The sequence below is a fragment of the Phocoena phocoena genome, chromosome 15, assembly GCF_963924675.1.
Source record: "Phocoena phocoena chromosome 15, mPhoPho1.1, whole genome shotgun sequence".
Taxonomy (NCBI): domain Eukaryota; kingdom Metazoa; phylum Chordata; class Mammalia; order Artiodactyla; family Phocoenidae; genus Phocoena; species Phocoena phocoena.
Window position 1 is genome coordinate 5,937,060 of NC_089233.1, and position 18,152 is coordinate 5,955,211.

An 18,152-nucleotide genomic window follows, 5' to 3' on the forward strand; every position below is an offset into this window, starting at 1 on the left:
CTGCTCAACTGTCCCTGGCAGACCTGCTCAGGATCTAAGGTCCAGAGAGGGATGAAGACTCAATCTTCCACATACACACCTCCTAACCTAGCCAGAGACTAAGGCATTGAGTATCATCCCCCACCCATTTCTTGCATCCATGTCTCTGCCAAGAGTGAAAAAACAAACATAGACCAAGAGGGGCACGTATTTGAAGAAAAATAGAAGTGAGCATATTTCTTTGTAAAAGTGACAACATCCCATGCATATTATATGCAAGTGATTATTATTGCCTGCTGCAATTGTCCTGTTAACTTCTGCCTTTGAGTGCGACCTGCTCTTTACAGGACAGAGAAAGGAGAAAGATATGCACTCGTTTATTCCAAAAATATCTACTGGCTGCCTACTAGGTGCCAGGTACTGGGCCAAGTGACAAAGGGCACAACGAAGTTCCAGAGACCCTCTTGCCACTCTAAAGTTCTTCATATGCCCTGTTCAAGTCCCTCCTGACTCTGGGTGATCCCAGAGGGCAGGGACCATGTCGTATTCAGCCCTGTAACCCCCATGATGACACCACCATGCCTGGCACACGGGAGGCATGTAGAGATATGGGTTAAAAATGAAGAAGAAGAAAACCACGTGTCACCAAGCTGCTAACCTGCTTTCCTGCTCTTGGCAGAGAGTCTGCTGCTGGTCCCCAACCCTAAGGAGTACTTCTGGGTGAGCCAGGGTGTCACCACCGTGGATAACATGGACGACGGGGAGGAGCTGCAGGTCACAGACGTGAGTACTCAGCGTGGCTGGGGAAAGACAGGGAAACTTTGGGGCCCTGCAGGCACTGCCACCAGTACTGGGTGGGTCGGGGATCGGGGGGGACACTCAGAGCCACCAGGCAGCAGCCTGGATTCTCCCATGGAGATTTCTGGGGTTTGCAGCTGGCATTTTTCCCAAGGCTGTCGTAGCAAGCAGCTTCTCTTTGCAGAGTTGAACTGGAATGCGATAGGGACTTAAGGGGGCCAACTACTCCAAGTGACTTTTCCTCCTCCCCAGCCCAGCTAGATGTGACCCTCTAGTCCCACCAGTTCCCACGGCACCCTCTCTCTCCTTTGTGACATGGAGCACCTGAGAATTCTGTTAGGAATATTGTGTACTCTCTCCTCCCTGACAGCCGAATTGATTCCTGATGCACCTTTGCCTTCCCCTTCTCCTGGTACCTAGCTAGGAGCCTAAACAGTAATAATTATGGGAAGAATAACACTACTTCCTGGTTATTATTATGTGTCAAGCACAGGACTAAACATTTACACATCACTTTGGTTTATCCTAATGATCACCTACCACCACCCATTTTGCAGAAGACTAAACTGAGGCCAGAGAGGTTAAATAAATACAACGACGATCTCATGGAGCATCTGGTCTGGACTCCTTGGAGGAAAACAGTCCTCTCTCTCTCTGGTCAGGGTGTGTCTGACCTCCAGAGTCCACAGCGTGCCGCAGCAGCCCATAGGTGCCACCCCATGGTGGCCTCCACTCTGTGGAACAGGGAGCCAGGAGTTTCTTGGCTTTCTTCTCCCTGTGGCCTTGCAGGTAGCCTTTGACGTGCTGGGCTTCAGCTCCGAGGAGAAGATCGGCGTGTATAAGCTGACTGGGGGCATCATGCACTTTGGCAACATGAAGTTCAAGCAGAAGCCCAGAGAGGAGCAGGCTGAAGTGGACACCACGGAGGGTAGGTGTGGGGCGGGGGCCATGCAGGGAGGAAGCAGCCGGTGGGGGTAGGGGCTCGGGGCTCTCTAGGGCTTCCTGCACATTTCAGAGACACGCTGTAAACCGAGAATGTTCCTTCGATATCCAGACATCAAGATCCTTGGGAAGGCATGACAGAGTCGGAGACATAATTTTGGCTTCTATATTTCTTTGCCCCTTCACCTCGAGCAAGTGTGGAAACCGTATCAGACCTCTGTTTTCTTTTTTCTTCCCTCATTCTTAAATTGCTTTAATTGATGTATAGTTGATGTATAATATTCTATAAGTGACAGGTGTACAATATAGTGATTCACAATTTTGACAGGTTATCCTCCATTTATAGTTATTATAAAATATTGGCTACACTCCCTGTGTTGTACAATATACCCTGGTAGCTTATTTTATACCTAATAGTTTGTACCTCTTACTCCCCTACCCCTATATTTCCCCTCCCCTGCTTCCCTCTCCCCACTGGTAGCCATCAGTTTGTTCTCTATATCTGTGAGTCTGCTTCTTTTTGGTGATATTCACTAGTTTGTTGTATTTTTTAGATTCCACATGTAAGTGATATCACACAGTACGTGTCCTTATCTGTCTGACTTATTGTACCTACCATAATGATCACCAAGTCCAGCCACGTTGCTGCAGATGCCAAAATTTTGTTCTTTTTATGGCTGCATAGTATTCCACGGTATATCTATGGCACAGCTTCAGACCTCTGTTTTCTTGTTGGCAACATGGGGGTCTCCTCCCCCTCCCCCAACCCCTTCTCTAAACACGATACAGTGCTGGGGTTCTCTGGGGCAGGGCACCATCTTTCTTTCACTCACCTGCTCCTTCCATCCCTACTCAGTGGCCGACAAAGTCGCCCATCTCATGGGTCTCAATTCTGGGGAGCTCCAGAAGGGCATCACCAGGCCCCGGGTCAAAGTAGGCAACGAGTTTGTGCAGAAGGGCCAGAACATGGAACAGTGCCAGAACTCCATCGGGGCCCTGGGCAAGGCCATCTATGACAAGATGTTCAAGTGGCTGGTGGTCAGGATCAACAAGACCTTGGACACCAAGATGCAAAGGCAGTTCTTCATCGGGGTGCTGGACATTGCCGGATTCGAGATCTTTGAGGTGTGTCTGGCCTCGCATTCCGTCTCTGCTTTGGGGTGGCCACCCTCCTTTGATAAGTGACTTTTCACCAAGGTTCTCTTGTTTCCTTGGACCTGAGGCCGGCCGATCTCAGTCTGCTCCTGGCTCTTTGGCTTCTGGCTTCTGGCCTCCGGAAAGTTCCATCTTCATTTGTACGGTGCCAAGTCACAAAGAACGGGGAGAACATAACAGATAGAATGAGCGCCGTGCTGGCTGGATCCAGCCTGTACTGGCTCACCAGAACTGACTGGTGAATTTTCAAGAACTCTGTGACCAGTTGCCATCCTGTTGACACAGGTCCGAGGTGTATTTACACCATGGAGATCAGCCAACACTACAAATCAGGCTTTTTTTTTTGAGAGGGAGAGCACACTACTGGTGGCTCCCACCTCTTGCCCACAAAAATGAGGCTCAGGTCTCATCATAAGACGAGTGCCGTGGGTCAGGAAGATTTTACCTTTGTAATTGGAGGCAGCATGATTAGGAGTCGGGAGACCTAGTTCTGGACTCGGGTTGGCCACCAACTAGCTGTGTGGCCTTCGGACAGTGGTGATCCCTCTCTGAGCCTCAGTTGTCTCAACTCTAAAATGAGCAGGCTGGAAGAGATGACCTCTAAGGTCCTTTTCAGCTCCACTGTCCTATTATTCTAAGATTTCTACTAGCCACAGATGGGTTAAAAAAAAATAGTTTAGCCCAATTTCTCTCAGGCTCTAAAAGGCTAATGTGGCTGCTGTCTACAGTAGAATCATTTAATTCCATAGGTGGAAAGAACCTTAGAGAGAGTTTCCAAACCACGCCGCCTGGACTTCTGGGCAGCCGCTGATGGCCAGCAGGGTGAGGCCAGGGAGTGAGGAGGACACCTGTGTCAACAGCAGGGCAGGTGCAATAGACAAATGGGGCTGGAATCCCAGCTCCTCCACTTCCAAGCTGTGTGCCTCTGTGTCCCCATCTTTGATGAGGACACTCATCATTCTTGTCTTGTAAGGGTTTTGAGCAGATGCAGCTTAGTCAGGGTCTGACACACGTACTTGCTCCATGCAGGTTGCTCTGTGATGACAATGGCACCTCTCCTTTGACCTGTTTTTCATATGAGGCTTCAGCAGGGGGTTTCATTCAGAGAAAGCAGCCTCTGGTTTAAAAAAAATAAAAAGGATTATAAACCCCTCAAACAGCTTCATCCTCCAGATGAGGATGAGAAAAACCAGAGAGAGAGAGAACTGTCTAAAGGCACACAGGAGGTCAAACCCATAAAGCATCTCAAATGATCCATCTCTAGAAATAAAATGATGTTCATTAACCACATGGGGCCAGAGTCTGAGTTTTGGGTGCTGGCAGCAGCAGTGGGTGGCCCGGGCTCTGTGCCTTTGCAGGGGAGGGTAGCTGAGAAGGGCTTCTTGCAGGGCCGATGGGAGCACTGACCGGGTGGTGGGTGCATCCGGGGAAATGCCAGACACTGGTCGGCCCTCAGCAAGCTTTAGCTCTGCTTGTGGACCAGCTCTCAATCCGGGGAGAGACTGTGTCTGCATCCGGGCTAATGCGCCTCTTTCTGTCTTCCTGCCACAGTTCAACAGCTTCGAACAGCTGTGCATTAATTTCACCAACGAGAAGTTGCAGCAGTTCTTCAACCACCACATGTTCGTGCTGGAGCAGGAGGAGTATAAGAAGGAGGGCATCGACTGGGTCTTCATCGACTTTGGCCTTGACCTGCAGGCCTGCATCGACCTCCTGGAAAAGGTACCACGCTTCTCAAAGGAGGGGCTTGGAGCAAGATCGGGACTCTGGGGCACATCTCAGGAAGGGATTTCACTGGGGCCTGTGGTTTCGGGGGAGTCAGCAACATGGCAGATGACCTCAGTTTATCTGACCTCAAGCTTCCTCTCTGCAAAATGGGTACAACAGTCACTGCAATGGCCACTGTTAGTTCGGCTGTTTTATGCCTTCACTCATTGGATCATCACAAGCTACCAACGGTAGGGAGGAATTTATTATAACCATTTCACAGAATTTATTATAAACATTTCACATTGAGGCACAGAAAAAGGAAGTCACCTATCCAAGGTCATCCATCCTATGAGTGGCAGAGTTGGGTTTTAACCAAGGCCATCTAATAGCCTCCCCTGTAATCACACCATAGGGAATGTTTTAAAAAATGGCCTCATTCAGGAATATATAGGATTAGCAAATGCAAATTATTATATATATAATGGATAAACAACAAGGTCCTACTGTATAACACAGAGAACTATCTTCAATATCTTGTGATAAACCATAATGGAAAAGAATATGAAAAAGAATGTATGTATATATATATATATATATATATATATATATATATATATATATATATATATATATATACGTATAACTGAATCACTTTGCTGGACAGCAGAAATCAACACAAAATTGTAAATCAACTACACTTCAATGAAATAAATCTTTTAAAAAAATTTAAAAGAAAAGAAAAAATAATGTATACTGTTTGATTAAATGCAGAAAAGGGATAGAAAAAGGACATTAACAAGACAGATGACAAAATTTGAACAAAGTCCGAACAGACTTTGATTTCTTAGTTTGATTTCGTAGTTTTCATCATTATGTACAGAGGTTATGGTAACATTTGGAGAAGGTGGATGAAGGATATACAGGAATGCTTTGCACCATTTTTGCAAGTCTGAAATTATTTCAAAGTAAAAAGTTAAAAAATAAAGAAAGAACATACCTTGTCTCCGAGGTTCACCCTCAGGCCCGTCATAGAGAAGCTATCATCCAGGCAGCCAGGGGTCTTCAATAGGGGCCAGGCTTATCTCCCTGGAAAAGTCGCCAAAACAGGCAGTGGACTGCCTGTCCTGCAATACCTACAAATACCTGCCTGTCCAGCTGTCACAGAGCCTGAAATGCCCTCATGCTGGAGCTTTGGGATCAAGCGTTGCTTTCTTCCAGGAGTCTGCTTTAGAAGAGAAAACAGGTGTCATTGATGATGTCACCATTTTTCTGAGAGCCAAGCCTGCCTGGCACCACTGTTTGGGTGGGATTAGCATTTGGGGAGCTATGTAGCCCCCTCATTGACGTCAGTCTTCCCTTCTCTTGGACCTGATGAATTCTAGCCTCTTTCAAGTCTAAAAGGTCGTGGCATTCTAAGGCCATGGAAGACTAGACCATTCCCAGAGGTCACTGCCCAGAGTTCTGCGTCCTGGCCGGCCACGTGGGGTCTGGGGCACCCCTCCCACCAGCCACAGGCCAGCACCAGAGTCACCCCATTGGCCCCCTCCAATGCCATCCACTCCTCTTCCCTTCTAGCCCATGGGCATCTTCTCCATCTTGGAGGAACAGTGTGTCTTCCCCAAGGCCACCGACGCCACATTCAAGGCAGCCCTGTACGACAACCACCTGGGCAAGTCCAGCAACTTCCTCAAGCCCAAGGGGAGCAAGGGCAAGGGGCCCGAGGCCCACTTCGAGCTTGTCCACTATGCAGGCACTGTGAGTACCTCCTTGGCACCCTCTGTGTCCACCTGCCTGGTGCCTCCAGCTTCCACAAATGTAGGTCTGTCCTGCCGCACCCTCGCTGAGGCCTCCTCCCTCCCCCTAACGCAGCCACCATCGAACAGGGTGATCAGTTGATCGAAAAGACCTCTGGCTTGTACTTCCTCCTCACTTCTCCCTCTGGGAGTTCCAAAGCAATCTAGCCAAGGATGCCCAGCAGTTCATGCCCTCAGACCCGCCAGGGCCATGCCATTGTCTATGGCCCTTCGTTTGACGGCTGAACTTCGATCTTGGTCAGAAATGGCGATGTTTGCAGGGAATTCCCTGGCGGTCCAGTGGTTAGGACTCCGTGCTTCTACTGCAGGGTGCACGGGTTCAATCCCTGGTTGGGGGACCTAAGATCCCACATGCCACACAGCAAGGCCAAAAAAAAAAAAAAAAAACCAGACAAAACTTGCAAAAAGAAGGAAAAAAAGTCCATGAGTCCATCAATTATTCCCCAGTTGACTCATTCATCCCTCTGACAGCACGTGGCCACCAAACTAACAAGGTGACATTTACGGAGTGGCTTTTTCACTCATGACAAACCTAGTCCTTGGGGAAGAGGGAAATTAAGTGCAGCCAGGACTCAGGTTTATTTGAATAATTGATGGGGGAAACAATCAGTGTTGCCATCAATGCCAATGCCTCCTGTTACCAAGGAGTTCGTTGAGCCTCTCTGGGTTTCGCTGCGGGGAAATGGCAGGCTTAGGACAGAGCTGTCAGGAAAGCTGCTGTTGGACTGGGCATCGGGGCTTTTATGATCTCAACAACCATGATAATGCCAACTACTGGCCAAATGGACTGTGCCGCTACCCAGAGCAAACGGGCTTGGGGCCAAATTGCAGTGTTCCACCGCACCCTCCACGATGAAATGAGAAGGGCTCGGTGTTTGTAGCAATGGGACATCCAAAGTCAAATGGGGCCTATGCACTTCCAAGAAGGCTCTAAGATGAGGCCCAGAGGTTATGAATGTCATACACCACATAGGAGAAGGAAAGCCCAAAGGTTTTGTCTTCTCATCTGTGTCCCTAGGCTCTCCGTGCTCAACGGAAGGATCTGAAAGGCACCTTCCTCTTTGCCTCTCCAGCTGGGGCTACATGGCAAAATGGGAACCAGAAATTAGTGGATGTCCAGTTACTTGGACACAGGAAGCCCCCAGTTTGGATGGATGGAGCCCAACTCCCACCAGGCAATGGCGGGGGGATGTGTGCTTCTCAGCAAGGAGAGAACAGATGCCCTTGTAGGGAGTTCTTCATGTTGCTTGGGATGCCACTGGTCAAGGTCAATCACTGAGCCAGGAATAAGATCAGCCAACCTGGGTAGAAGACGACCCAGGGGTCAGGGAGGCTCAGTGTGGCCAGCAAAGCAAGACATGTAAAAGAAGGTCACACCTGGCAAAGAGTAGCTGGGGAGTCCTGGTGTGTGGGTAAGCTCAGAGACAGGGTGCCCTAGACAGGCAAACTGCAAATGCCCAAGAGATGGGGGTTCATGGACATCCCAGGACTCCAGGCAAGTCATCAGGACAGGAACTGAAGTCCCAGGAGATGGGGCTGAAGGTTGGTCCTGGGAACCCAGAGTAGACAGAGATGGAGGTCGAGGTTCTGGCTGTGGGACCTGAAAGGTGGAATCTGGGCCTGAAATGTAACCACTGGCATTTGCCCCCTTCCAGGTGGGTTACAACATCACGGGCTGGCTGGAGAAGAACAAAGACCCCCTGAATGAAACAGTGGTGGGCTTGTTCCAGAAATCAAGCCTGGGGCTCCTAGCCCTTCTCTTCAAAGAAGAGGAGGCTCCAAGTATGGCTGACCCCTCGTGTGTCCAGTCTCTCTGTGCCGATACCCTTTAGCGGCCAGAAGTAGAAAAAAAAGAAAACAAAAACTCTCATATTTGACTCTTGTTGAATGAATGAATGAACGAACGAATGAATGAATGAATGACAAGTTGCTTGAGATCGGCTATGGATGCTACTGCAATAAAGAGGTACAGATGCATCCTGGGAGCTTCTTCCATCAACCGAATCGATCACTGGGCCCATATCATGTCTAGGTGGAGCGATATTGCTTTGGAAAAGTTGATGCCCAAAAGCTCTGTGCTTATCTTCTGCTCCCTGCTCTCCTGTCTGAGCCAAATGTCAAGCTCAGTTCTGCCTCCTACCCAGTAGAGGTCCTGTGACCCATAGGGGAACACCCAACAGGGCCGCCACTTAGAGGGACAAGAACTGCAAATCTCCTTGGGCTCAGAGATGTGTGCGTCGCCAGCATGCAATTCCTCCAGATGGTGTGGGTTCTTCCTCCTCCCCAGGCAATGACAGCAGTGTGTTGCCTTGGGCCAGCCCTAAATCGCAAAGGGCTACAGACCCTCCAGGAAGCACAGCACACCTTCTGACTGTTATGCCACAGTCAGCCCGTTCACCCTCTCCCTGGTAGATCTCATTTTCCTGGTGTGGGGGTCCCACCTCATCTAGTCCCCAGACAAGTCTTTTCAAAACAGAGAATGCACGTCCTTAACACAGAGCACTGAATGGGGCTGCCTGCCCCTGTGCTGGGTACTGATGTGAAACATGCTTCTCTCCCTTCCTCAGCTGGAAGCAAGAAGCAGAAACGAGGGTCCTCCTTCATGACCGTCTCCAACTTCTACAGGGTAAGTAGGGTCTGCCCCAGAGGCCACCTTGTGACCACTGCCCCCAACCATCCCTTCCAATGATGTAGTGGTCTGGCTGCCACCTCATGGCTCAGGACAAGATGATTTCATTTCTATGCCTATGGTTGCCTCTTTCATTTCAGGGGTCCGTTTCCTTCTGAAGAGGGCGCAGAACCACAGGACCATAGGGCAGAAAAAACCCTTAAAGATGGTCCAGTCTAACTGCGTTGTTTCAGATTGAAACCCAGAGGATGATGGGACGTGCCCAACATAACAAGTGGAAATATCAGTGCCTAAGATCTTGTGCTGGCAGGTCTTCTGGGCTGGGCACAACTTCCACAAAGTTTGGGCACTACTAGCAACATATTCCAAGGGCAGAAATGTAGCCAATGGTGAGATGTTGCACAAAGAATGATTTCAATACTTCCCAAGGATCCAGCTGTCCTGAGGCAGAGTGGGCCACCTCATTGGACGTATCCAAGTGGAAGAGGAGGGATCATCTAGTAGGGAAGTTAAAAATGGTGAGGGATTTGTCCACACAGGCACTACGGTTCCTTCTAGTAGCAAGATTCTACGATGAGCCAGCACTGAACTCAGAGGGTCCCTCTTTCTGTAAAACATGTCACTTTGGGCAAGTTACTGGACCTTTGAGAGCATCACTATCTGACAGAACTTTCTGCGATGATGGAAATGTTCTCTTCTGTTCAATATGGCAGCCACTGTCCAATATGCTGTCCAGTACGACAGCCACTAGCCACACGTGGTTAGTGAGTACCTGAAAAGTGGCTGGTGTGACCAAAGCACTGAATCGTAATTGTAATTAAATTAATTAAACTCCAAACAAATACCTCTCCTGAGCATGGGTGTCCTGCAACACCAACACCGAGCTTCACTCTTTCTTTCCCTCTACCCCCAGGAGCAGTTGAACAAGCTGATGGCCACCCTCCACAGCACCTCCCCCCATTTTGTCCGCTGTATTGTCCCCAATGAGTTCAAGCAATCAGGTACATCGTGGGGACATGTCTCCCAGCTGGAAGTCCTCGGGATGTGTGAAGTTGGGGGTCCCTCCAAATTAAGTCCACTTTTTTTTTTTTTTTTTTTTTTTTCTGTGGTACGCGGGCCTCTCACTGTTGTGGCCTCTCCCATTGCGGAGCACAGGCTCCGGACGCGCAGGCTCAGCGGCCATGGCTCACGGGCACAGCCGCTCCGCGGCACGTGGGATCCTCCCGGACCGGGGCACGAACCCGCGTCCCCTGCATCGGCAGGCGGACTCCCAACCATTGCGCCACCAGGGAAGCCCTAAGTCCACTTTTTAATCACCAGGAATGACTGGGGTAAAATGGGGCATTGAAAGAACCTCCAACAGTGAATCATCCAAACAGCATGTTCTAGCTACTTTGTAAAGCAGAGTGGTGCCCACCTAGGCAGAAGTCACACTCAGGAGAGCCTTTGGGCCTTGGCTGAATTGTGGGGGACCTGGGACACCCTAGGCAGTGACTGGAGGAGATTAGGGTTGAAGACCTGGATATTCAGTTCAGCCTCCTTTAGTGGCAAGGAGTGGCCTAGGGTACCCTAGGGTAGTGACTCCCCACCCTGCGCCCTCCCTCTTGGCAGGTGTGGTGGACGCCCACCTGATCATGCACCAGCTGGCTTGCAATGGAGTCCTGGAAGGCATCCGTATTTGCAGGAAGGGCTTCCCAAACAGGCTGCAGTACCCAGAGTTCAAACAGAGGTGAGTGGTGTCTTCCCGATACCTTGAGTACAGTTCTCGGTCTCCAGGGGTTGACTCTTGATAAGTGTAGTCCCATTGGAGCAGACACTATGGGTACAGTGATGGACACTATCTCACTGTCTACTTCAGTACACAATGGCCCAACTTTGAATAGCCAGCACCTGCATTTCTTTGCCCGAGGGCTCTCTCTGGCTGCTAGAGCCTGCTTTGCTACTTGGCAGGCTGAAAGTATCAGGAATTAATGCCTCCCCAGGAGCAGCCCTCGACGAATGACTAAGGACACTTGGCATATAAATGCTTCAGCTCCCTCACCCTGATGATGGGCTAACTCTGAGGCATGTTCTATACTGGCTCTCAGACAGCTGTGTGTTGGTAAATGTTTAACAATGGGTCCTCCAAGTTAAAATTAAAAAAAAAAAAAAAAAGAAGCCCTGATTTGTAATATCTTCCGATTTCCATGGTATAAATACTCCCACCATGGCTGACTTCAAGCTACCAATATGACATCACTGAATGCAGGGTTGGGGAGAGATGCACACAGGCGCTTGTGAGCCAGGGGAAGCTGTTCCAAGCACACAAGGGTCCCCCAGCAGCCTGAAGCCCCAGTTACCTGTTCTGATAACTGGCTTGATAACATGCCTTTTGCTGGCCTCCCTGACCCACTCCCCAACTCTGCCACCTCTCAGATAAACTACTTGCACTTGAATCCTGGTCTCAAGGTCTGATTCTGGGGGAACCCAAACTGAGACCTCCACCTAAGAGGTTAATTTACTTCGACCCCTTCCCTAATTGCTAGAACATAGGACCGCAGATTGATGGAGCAAGAAGGGTCACTAGAGGTCATCTTGTCCAAGCCCTCTGAAGTCCCTAGCTGGGGAAGGACTAAGGGAGCTACTGGCAGGTCAGGAAAAGAAGCAGTTCTCCCATGTCTGGAGGAAAAGATGAAGAAGGAAAGATTTTGGTACCTTCATTTCTAAGACCATCTCCCCGCTGAACTTCCAACCCACACCGACATCTACTCCCCAGCGTCTCCTGTCAGTCCCCTCCCTCTGCCTGCCATGGGCCTCTGCAAAACAAGTCTAATCCCTGATTTGAAGGCCATCTCACAGGTCGATGATAACTGTGAGGGTAGACTTCCTGGGCTGCCAACTTGGGGATGATGGGGACTGCCATCGTCTCTCCCAACAGGTACCAAGTGCTGAACCCCAGCGTGATTTCTCAGGGGTTCGTGGACAACAAGAAGGCCTCAGAGCTGCTGCTCGGGAGCATCGACTTGGATGTGAATGAATACAAAATCGGACACACCAAGGTAGGGTCTTCCCACTCAGGCTTGTCCCAAGAAGGTGGGTGTCAGGGTGTGAATTCCAGCTCAGCCGTAGACCAGGTGGTCAAGCCCCTCAGCTGCTGAGAGCCTCTGTGCCCTCTTCTGAAAAATCAGGGCTGGTAAAGCCAATCTCACAGGATTGGGAGTAGCGTGCGTGAGAACCCAGCTCAGACAGAGAGGTACTCAATAAACAGGAGAATATTAGGACTGCATGGGCCACAGATTTCTCAGAATAAAAGCAGCCGATCGGAATCAAGGTCCTGGACTGGACCGGGGCACCACGGTACGTGTGTGGGTGAGGTCCGGGGGTGAAGCACCCTAATCCCAGCCCACCCACACCACGAGTCCCAGCCCTGAGTTGGCAGGCAAGTCAGGGTTGACTCAGACCGAGCGGCTGCCTGATCCTGACTCATGGGGCCCATGTCTGTCCCACTTCCTGGTCCCGCAGAGTCCTGTCAGGATTGTAAGGGCCAGGCTGATGGTGGGAGGTGCCCATCGACACCTGCCGAACCAGACTGCACCCTAACGTGACAGTCAGGGTGACGCAAGAGGGGCCCTGGCTTTGCCTCAGGCTCGGAGCCTGCTGCCGTGCAGCATGGAGTGGGTCACTTGACCGTCCTGGTCTCGTGGGGGGCATAGGCAGGCCCAGCTTCTCTGTGGGCCTGGTGTGGCACAATGCCCAGGGAAGCTCCCAGCTGCATGTACATCCAACACGTACGGAGTGCCTCCTGCGTGCCAGGCACAGTTCTAGGCTTAGGGATATGCAGGTGGACAGAACAGAAAGAGTCCCTAGCTCCCTACAGCTTGCTTTGTAGCCATTGGTGTTAGCAGGATTGTAATACTGCCTTCAAACCTGCCAGAACCATTAGCTTTGGCCTCCTGCACCACTGAGACGTGCTGTGTGGAAATAAATTGACTTATGGGAACTCTCAGGCTTTGTCACAGAATCACTGAATACCTGAGCTGGAGAGAACCTCAGAGACCAGCTCCTTCCCCCACCCCACCTTTGATGGGTGGGAAACTTAAGAAAGCCTGGAGAAGACATAGAGGTGACATGCCCAATTTCACAGAACTAGGCAGGACAGGGCAGGCCTCAGGCCCCTCGTCATGGGATCAGGGATGTCATGTGACTTGTATCTGACACAGCTACCCCTGGGCAGACAGACTGATCTTGCTGTTGTTCAAGGGTTGCATGGGGCACCTCAGGTCCAGGTAAAGGCCTGGGGCTGCTGGGGACTGCTCTGCTCCCCGGTGCCAGGCAGGCTCTGGCGGCAGGGGCAGAACAGAGAACAGAATGACTTCGCCTGTACACTGTGTCCCCATCCCTGGCTTTGGCTCACGTGGGCTTTCCCCACCAGCCACATGCTTGCCTCACTGCTCCTCAAAGACCAAACCTCAACCACAATTAATCTGGAAATATCAAGCCCAATGTCTCTACCCTACGATTGGTGGGGAGAGGGCAGAGGGAAGAAGCATCCCTTTCCATCCTTTCCCTGTCAGTATCCAAGCATCCACATCTTTATATTCATCTGGGGACTCTAATCCCTGCCCCCACGTGTAGAATCAGAGATTCCCAGCACTGAAAGGACTTGGGGTCCTGCACTCCCACTGGACAGGAGACGAGACCACGTTCCCCCAAAGGAGAGTGACTTAACCAAGGTGCCCTAGCACATCCAAAGCAGGTTGAGGCCAGAAGTTTCTATCATGTCCTATTAGAAGCCTATAAAAATATGGTGCATTATAAAACACACTGATAAAGCGATCACCCATAAGCCCACTTAAAAACCCAGAACTTCATCTTTGCATCTCTTTCCTCTCCTTCCTCCCCACCCCAAGGAATAACCTTTGTCCTGAATGTTAACTGTACCCTTGCCTTTTCAAAAAGTTTTTGTTTTTTGTTTTTTCAAAAGCAGTTTTATCACATATGCACATAGCCCAAGGTTTGCCTGGTTTTGAGCTTCATGAAAGTATCACACTTGATATACTCTTATCTGACATGCTTTTGTCACTTAATCATGTTTCTAAGATTCATCCTTGTTGGCTGGTATGTGACGTTTGTTCATGGTCACAGCCGTATCATAGGACTTCTGATGGCCATGCCACACCTGTCCCGTCTCCTGTCCTTGGAAATTGGATTGCTCCTTCTTTTCTCAGTTACCAACAATGCTGCTATCAACATCCTCACACATGGCCCTATGCAAGAATTTCTCTAGAACGAAGTTTTCAACTTTGGCTGTACATGAGAATCACCTAGACTGAGGGTGGGGGCAGAGAGGTTGGAACACCGATGCCTGAGCTCCCCACCCCAGAAACTGTTTGAAGTCACCTGTGCCCAGGCAACGGCATCTTTCCAAAGCCCTCCAGGTGGGGGTGATGTGCAGCCAGGGTTGAGATACACACTGAGGGAGTGACAACCAATTTCCAAAACTGTACTTACTCACCACCCACCCCCTCGTTGATTCACATACTTGCCAACACTTGTTTTATCAGAAGTCTTCAGTGTTGCAGGTTGCGGGGGAGGGGGAGTGGTATCTTGTGACCTTAATTCGCATTGCCCTGAGGTTGGGTGTTTCTGGCCCTTTCTAACGTGCATTGCAAAGCTGTTCTTCTTTTCCTGGGGACGAGTCCCACTCATAGAACAGAGCCGGATGCCTGAAATTGTGCACCACTGGGAAAACTCTGTCCCCCTTCTAGAAAGTCAACTCCCCCTGCTGAACCACTATTCCCTCTTCCCACTCCCATATCACGTGGGACCATGACTGTCCCAAGGCTGCTTTGCATAGTGGTAAAAAGGAAGGCCCGTTGGCACCCTGCTGCCAGGCAGTCACCATAGGTAGCAGTGACGATCCAAACGATCTATCACATTTTACTCAGAGCTTCACAGTTTGCAGAAGTACTTTCCCTGTTATCTCATTTAATTTTTATAGCAACCCTCTAAGAGAGGGATCAACAACCCCATTTCACAGATGAGGCACTGAGGCCCTAAGATGTGAGGAGGCATGTCCAAGGTGACCCAGCTAGTAACTGCAAGGCCAGGACTAGAGCCCACAGGAGTGTCCAAGAGCGAGAGGAAATAGATGCTGAGGCTGGCATGCCCTGCCGTGCAGATGTCCAGGCCAGGGCCAGCTGTTTCCCAGGGTCTCTGAACTCTGAAGGACCCGTCGGAACTTCTTGTTCTTTCATTGTGAAATCCCGCTAAGCAGCTGCTTTGGTGACAGAGGGGCTATTCTCAGATCCATGTGTCTTTCCCCCAGGTGTTCTTCCGAGCAGGCGTCCTGGCCAAGCTCGAGGACATGCGGGACGAGCGTCTGGCCAAGATCATGACAATGCTTCAATGTCGGCTCCGGGGTTTCCTCATGAGGGTTGAGTTCAAGAAGATGCTGGAACGAAGGTAGCACCAGTGGGGCAGGCCCACTGAAGCCACACCATCCACATGGAATGACCAGGGACCCCTCCACACACACAGTGCTCAGCTCCACCAGTGACACTGGGCAGTGAGATAGGGAGGGTGCCAATGTCTTTGTTGTCCCAAAGAACCCTCTTTGGGGCCTGTGTTGGTTTCCTGGGGCTGCCATTAGCAAAGTACTACAAACCAGGTGCCTTAAAATAGAAATTTATTTTCCCATGATTCTGGAGGCCAGGAGTCTGAAATTAAGGTGTTGGCAGGCAAGCTCCCTCCAAAGCCTCGAGAGGAGAAGCCTGTCTTGCCTCTTCCAGTCCTGGTAGCCCCAGGCACTCCTTGGCTTGTGGCTGCATCTCTCCAATCTCTGCCTCTGTCCTCACAAGGTCTTCTTCTGTGTCTGTCTTCACATGGTCTTCCTTTTTTTTATAAGGACACCAGTCATCTTGGGTTAGGGGCCCCCCACTATTCCAATATGACCTCATCTTAAACTAAGTTAATTCCATCTGCAAAGACTCTTATTTCCAAATAAGATCACATTCACAGGTTCTGGGGGTTAGGACTTCAGCGTATCTTTTCAGAGGGGACACAATTCAACTCCTAACAGGGACCACCTAATATAAACCCTTCTCTTTACAGTCACTTTCACAGCCTTCCCCTTACGTGATCCATACGAAGATGCTATGAGAGGGATGTGGTAGGATCAGCACCCCCATTTTACATATGTGGAAACTGAGATCAGAGGGGTTAAGGTACTGGGCCAGGTCCATGCAGAAAGAGTCAGGATTAGAAGCCAGAAATCCTTGTCCCAAATCGCTGCCCTCAGAATTGTGCTCCTCAGCCATCTCCCTAAAATGGTCATTAGAAAATGGCTCTGGCTGCCCTGGCTGCCCTGTGGTTGACTCTGGCTCTTGTGGTCATAGTATTAGTAATAGTAACAGTAATGAATAAATAATAACAGTAATGAAGTCCTGATATCCACCAGCAGGGCCCCTGTGACCCCGGCCAAAGGCAGGGACACCAGTTAGGGGCTGAGTGGTGGGACTCAGTGCACAGAAGATCCTCAGTAAATGACAGTTGAAGGAAGCTGTCAGGGACAAGGAGGGCTGATTCCAGAGACCGCAGACTGATGGGATTTGGAGACTAACGGATGATTTCCGGTGAGGGAGCAGAAGGAGGGAAATGCAGGAAGAAATGAGCTCAATCCTGAGCTGTCCGGGAGGAGCTGGTTCCATCGGGGAGGCCAGTCTCCCGTCCCCCACCCCACCCCCCATGCCTTCATTTTAACCCATGCAATGCTGGATTCTTCCCTTCTTTTTTTTTTTTTTTTTTTTTTTTGCAGAATTGGCCTGAAGGTCATCCAGCGGAACACACGCAAGTTCCTGGAGCTGCGTTTCTGGGGCTGGTGGAAGCTCTACAACAAGGTGAGGACTGAGGGGCCGCAGTCCTGGGTGGAGGGGCCTCCTGGGGATGGGAGGCCGCGGGATGCTGCAGGGACAGTCTGAAAATGAGGGCACCTTGGAGGAAGAGTGTAGCCTCCTTCCAGGAGGGGGCTGAATCCTCCCTGAGAAAAACGATAGTGTGTCTTCCCACCTTTCAACTCATCTCTCAAAATAAAACCCACTTAGGATGCAGAGAGCCCCCTCCCCACAAAAGGGCTTGGTGCACAGTGCCTCACCCCTGGGCATGTCAGAGCATCTCAACTCCTTCAGTGAAGTCCTGGACTTTAGGAAATCATGGGATCCGACCTCTCCTTTCCCAGGCTGTTCTGAGGCAGCAGTGGGGGTGAGTGAGTCAGCCAGGAGGGGAGGCTGCAGGCGCCCAAGTAACCAGTCCACCCTCAGCAAATGCAGGAGGCCACGAACCAACCTACTGCATGAGGCTCCAGTGGCGCTGGGGTTATGGCGTCCCACCTGGGGTCCCTGTTACAAGGAAGCACGGCACTGGACCCGGGGGCAGGGCTGCCGCATTCAGGGGGCCGGAGGGCAGTGTTGTCTTGAGGGGCGGGGTGTTCAGGGCAGCTATGTGGAAGGTTGGCACAGGCTCCAGGTCATCTTAGGGGGCCCTGAGCCCCCGACAACTCAAGCAGAAGCTTCTCTCCCCTCCCCATAGGGAAGAACTTTCTAACAATCCATGCTGACCACAAATTGAAAGGGAGGGATAGTAAGTTCTGCATCCCCAGCGGTACCCATGCACAGGCCGGCCCACTGGAGGGCCTGAGACGGCAGAGGGATCTAAACAAAAATTTCTCAAATTTAGTCAGTATGGCACTTTCCCCACCTGTTCTATGACTGACCTTCTTTCTTTACATCAACTCAGTTTTTTATTTCGAAATTTTTATTTTAAAAGGAAACTTCACATCCTTACCTGTCTCATCCTAAGCAAACGTTATGCATAAAACTGTGGATTTCACGAGTTCTTTTCATTTTTAAAAATTATTTTTCAAAATCATGTATTAAACTATTACTCTTCAAGATTATTTTTAAAGTAACCATGTAACAATGAAAATCAAAAGGTTTCCGTGCAAAGGTTGAATCCATCTCACCTGCCCCCTCAGTGTACGTATTACCCTTTGGGAAGCCCCAGACCAACGGCCTTTAAGATTCCTTCCAAGCCAGACATAAGTGACCACAGATGACAAGGAGACAGAGCCTAGAAACTTCTCTGCTCTT

At 50.2% G+C, this 18,152-nt stretch overlaps 1 protein-coding gene across 1 annotated transcript in view; it reads left to right on the forward strand.

Annotated features, from left to right (window-relative positions):
- LOC136134470 (myosin-16) overlaps window positions 1–18,152 on the forward strand; it is a 52,837-nt gene that overhangs the window by 9,420 nt on the left and 25,265 nt on the right. Inside the window, exons 9-20 of the mRNA XM_065892055.1 lie at window positions 659–762; window positions 1,567–1,705; window positions 2,576–2,844; window positions 4,426–4,596; window positions 6,160–6,339; window positions 8,054–8,180; window positions 8,966–9,024; window positions 9,941–10,028; window positions 10,639–10,756; window positions 11,945–12,065; window positions 15,335–15,471; window positions 16,823–16,904. Of these exons, the coding sequence (XP_065748127.1) occupies window positions 659–762; window positions 1,567–1,705; window positions 2,576–2,844; window positions 4,426–4,596; window positions 6,160–6,339; window positions 8,054–8,180; window positions 8,966–9,024; window positions 9,941–10,028; window positions 10,639–10,756; window positions 11,945–12,065; window positions 15,335–15,471; window positions 16,823–16,904 (1,595 nt within the window). The remainder of the gene's footprint in view (window positions 1–658; window positions 763–1,566; window positions 1,706–2,575; window positions 2,845–4,425; window positions 4,597–6,159; window positions 6,340–8,053; window positions 8,181–8,965; window positions 9,025–9,940; window positions 10,029–10,638; window positions 10,757–11,944; window positions 12,066–15,334; window positions 15,472–16,822; window positions 16,905–18,152) is intronic.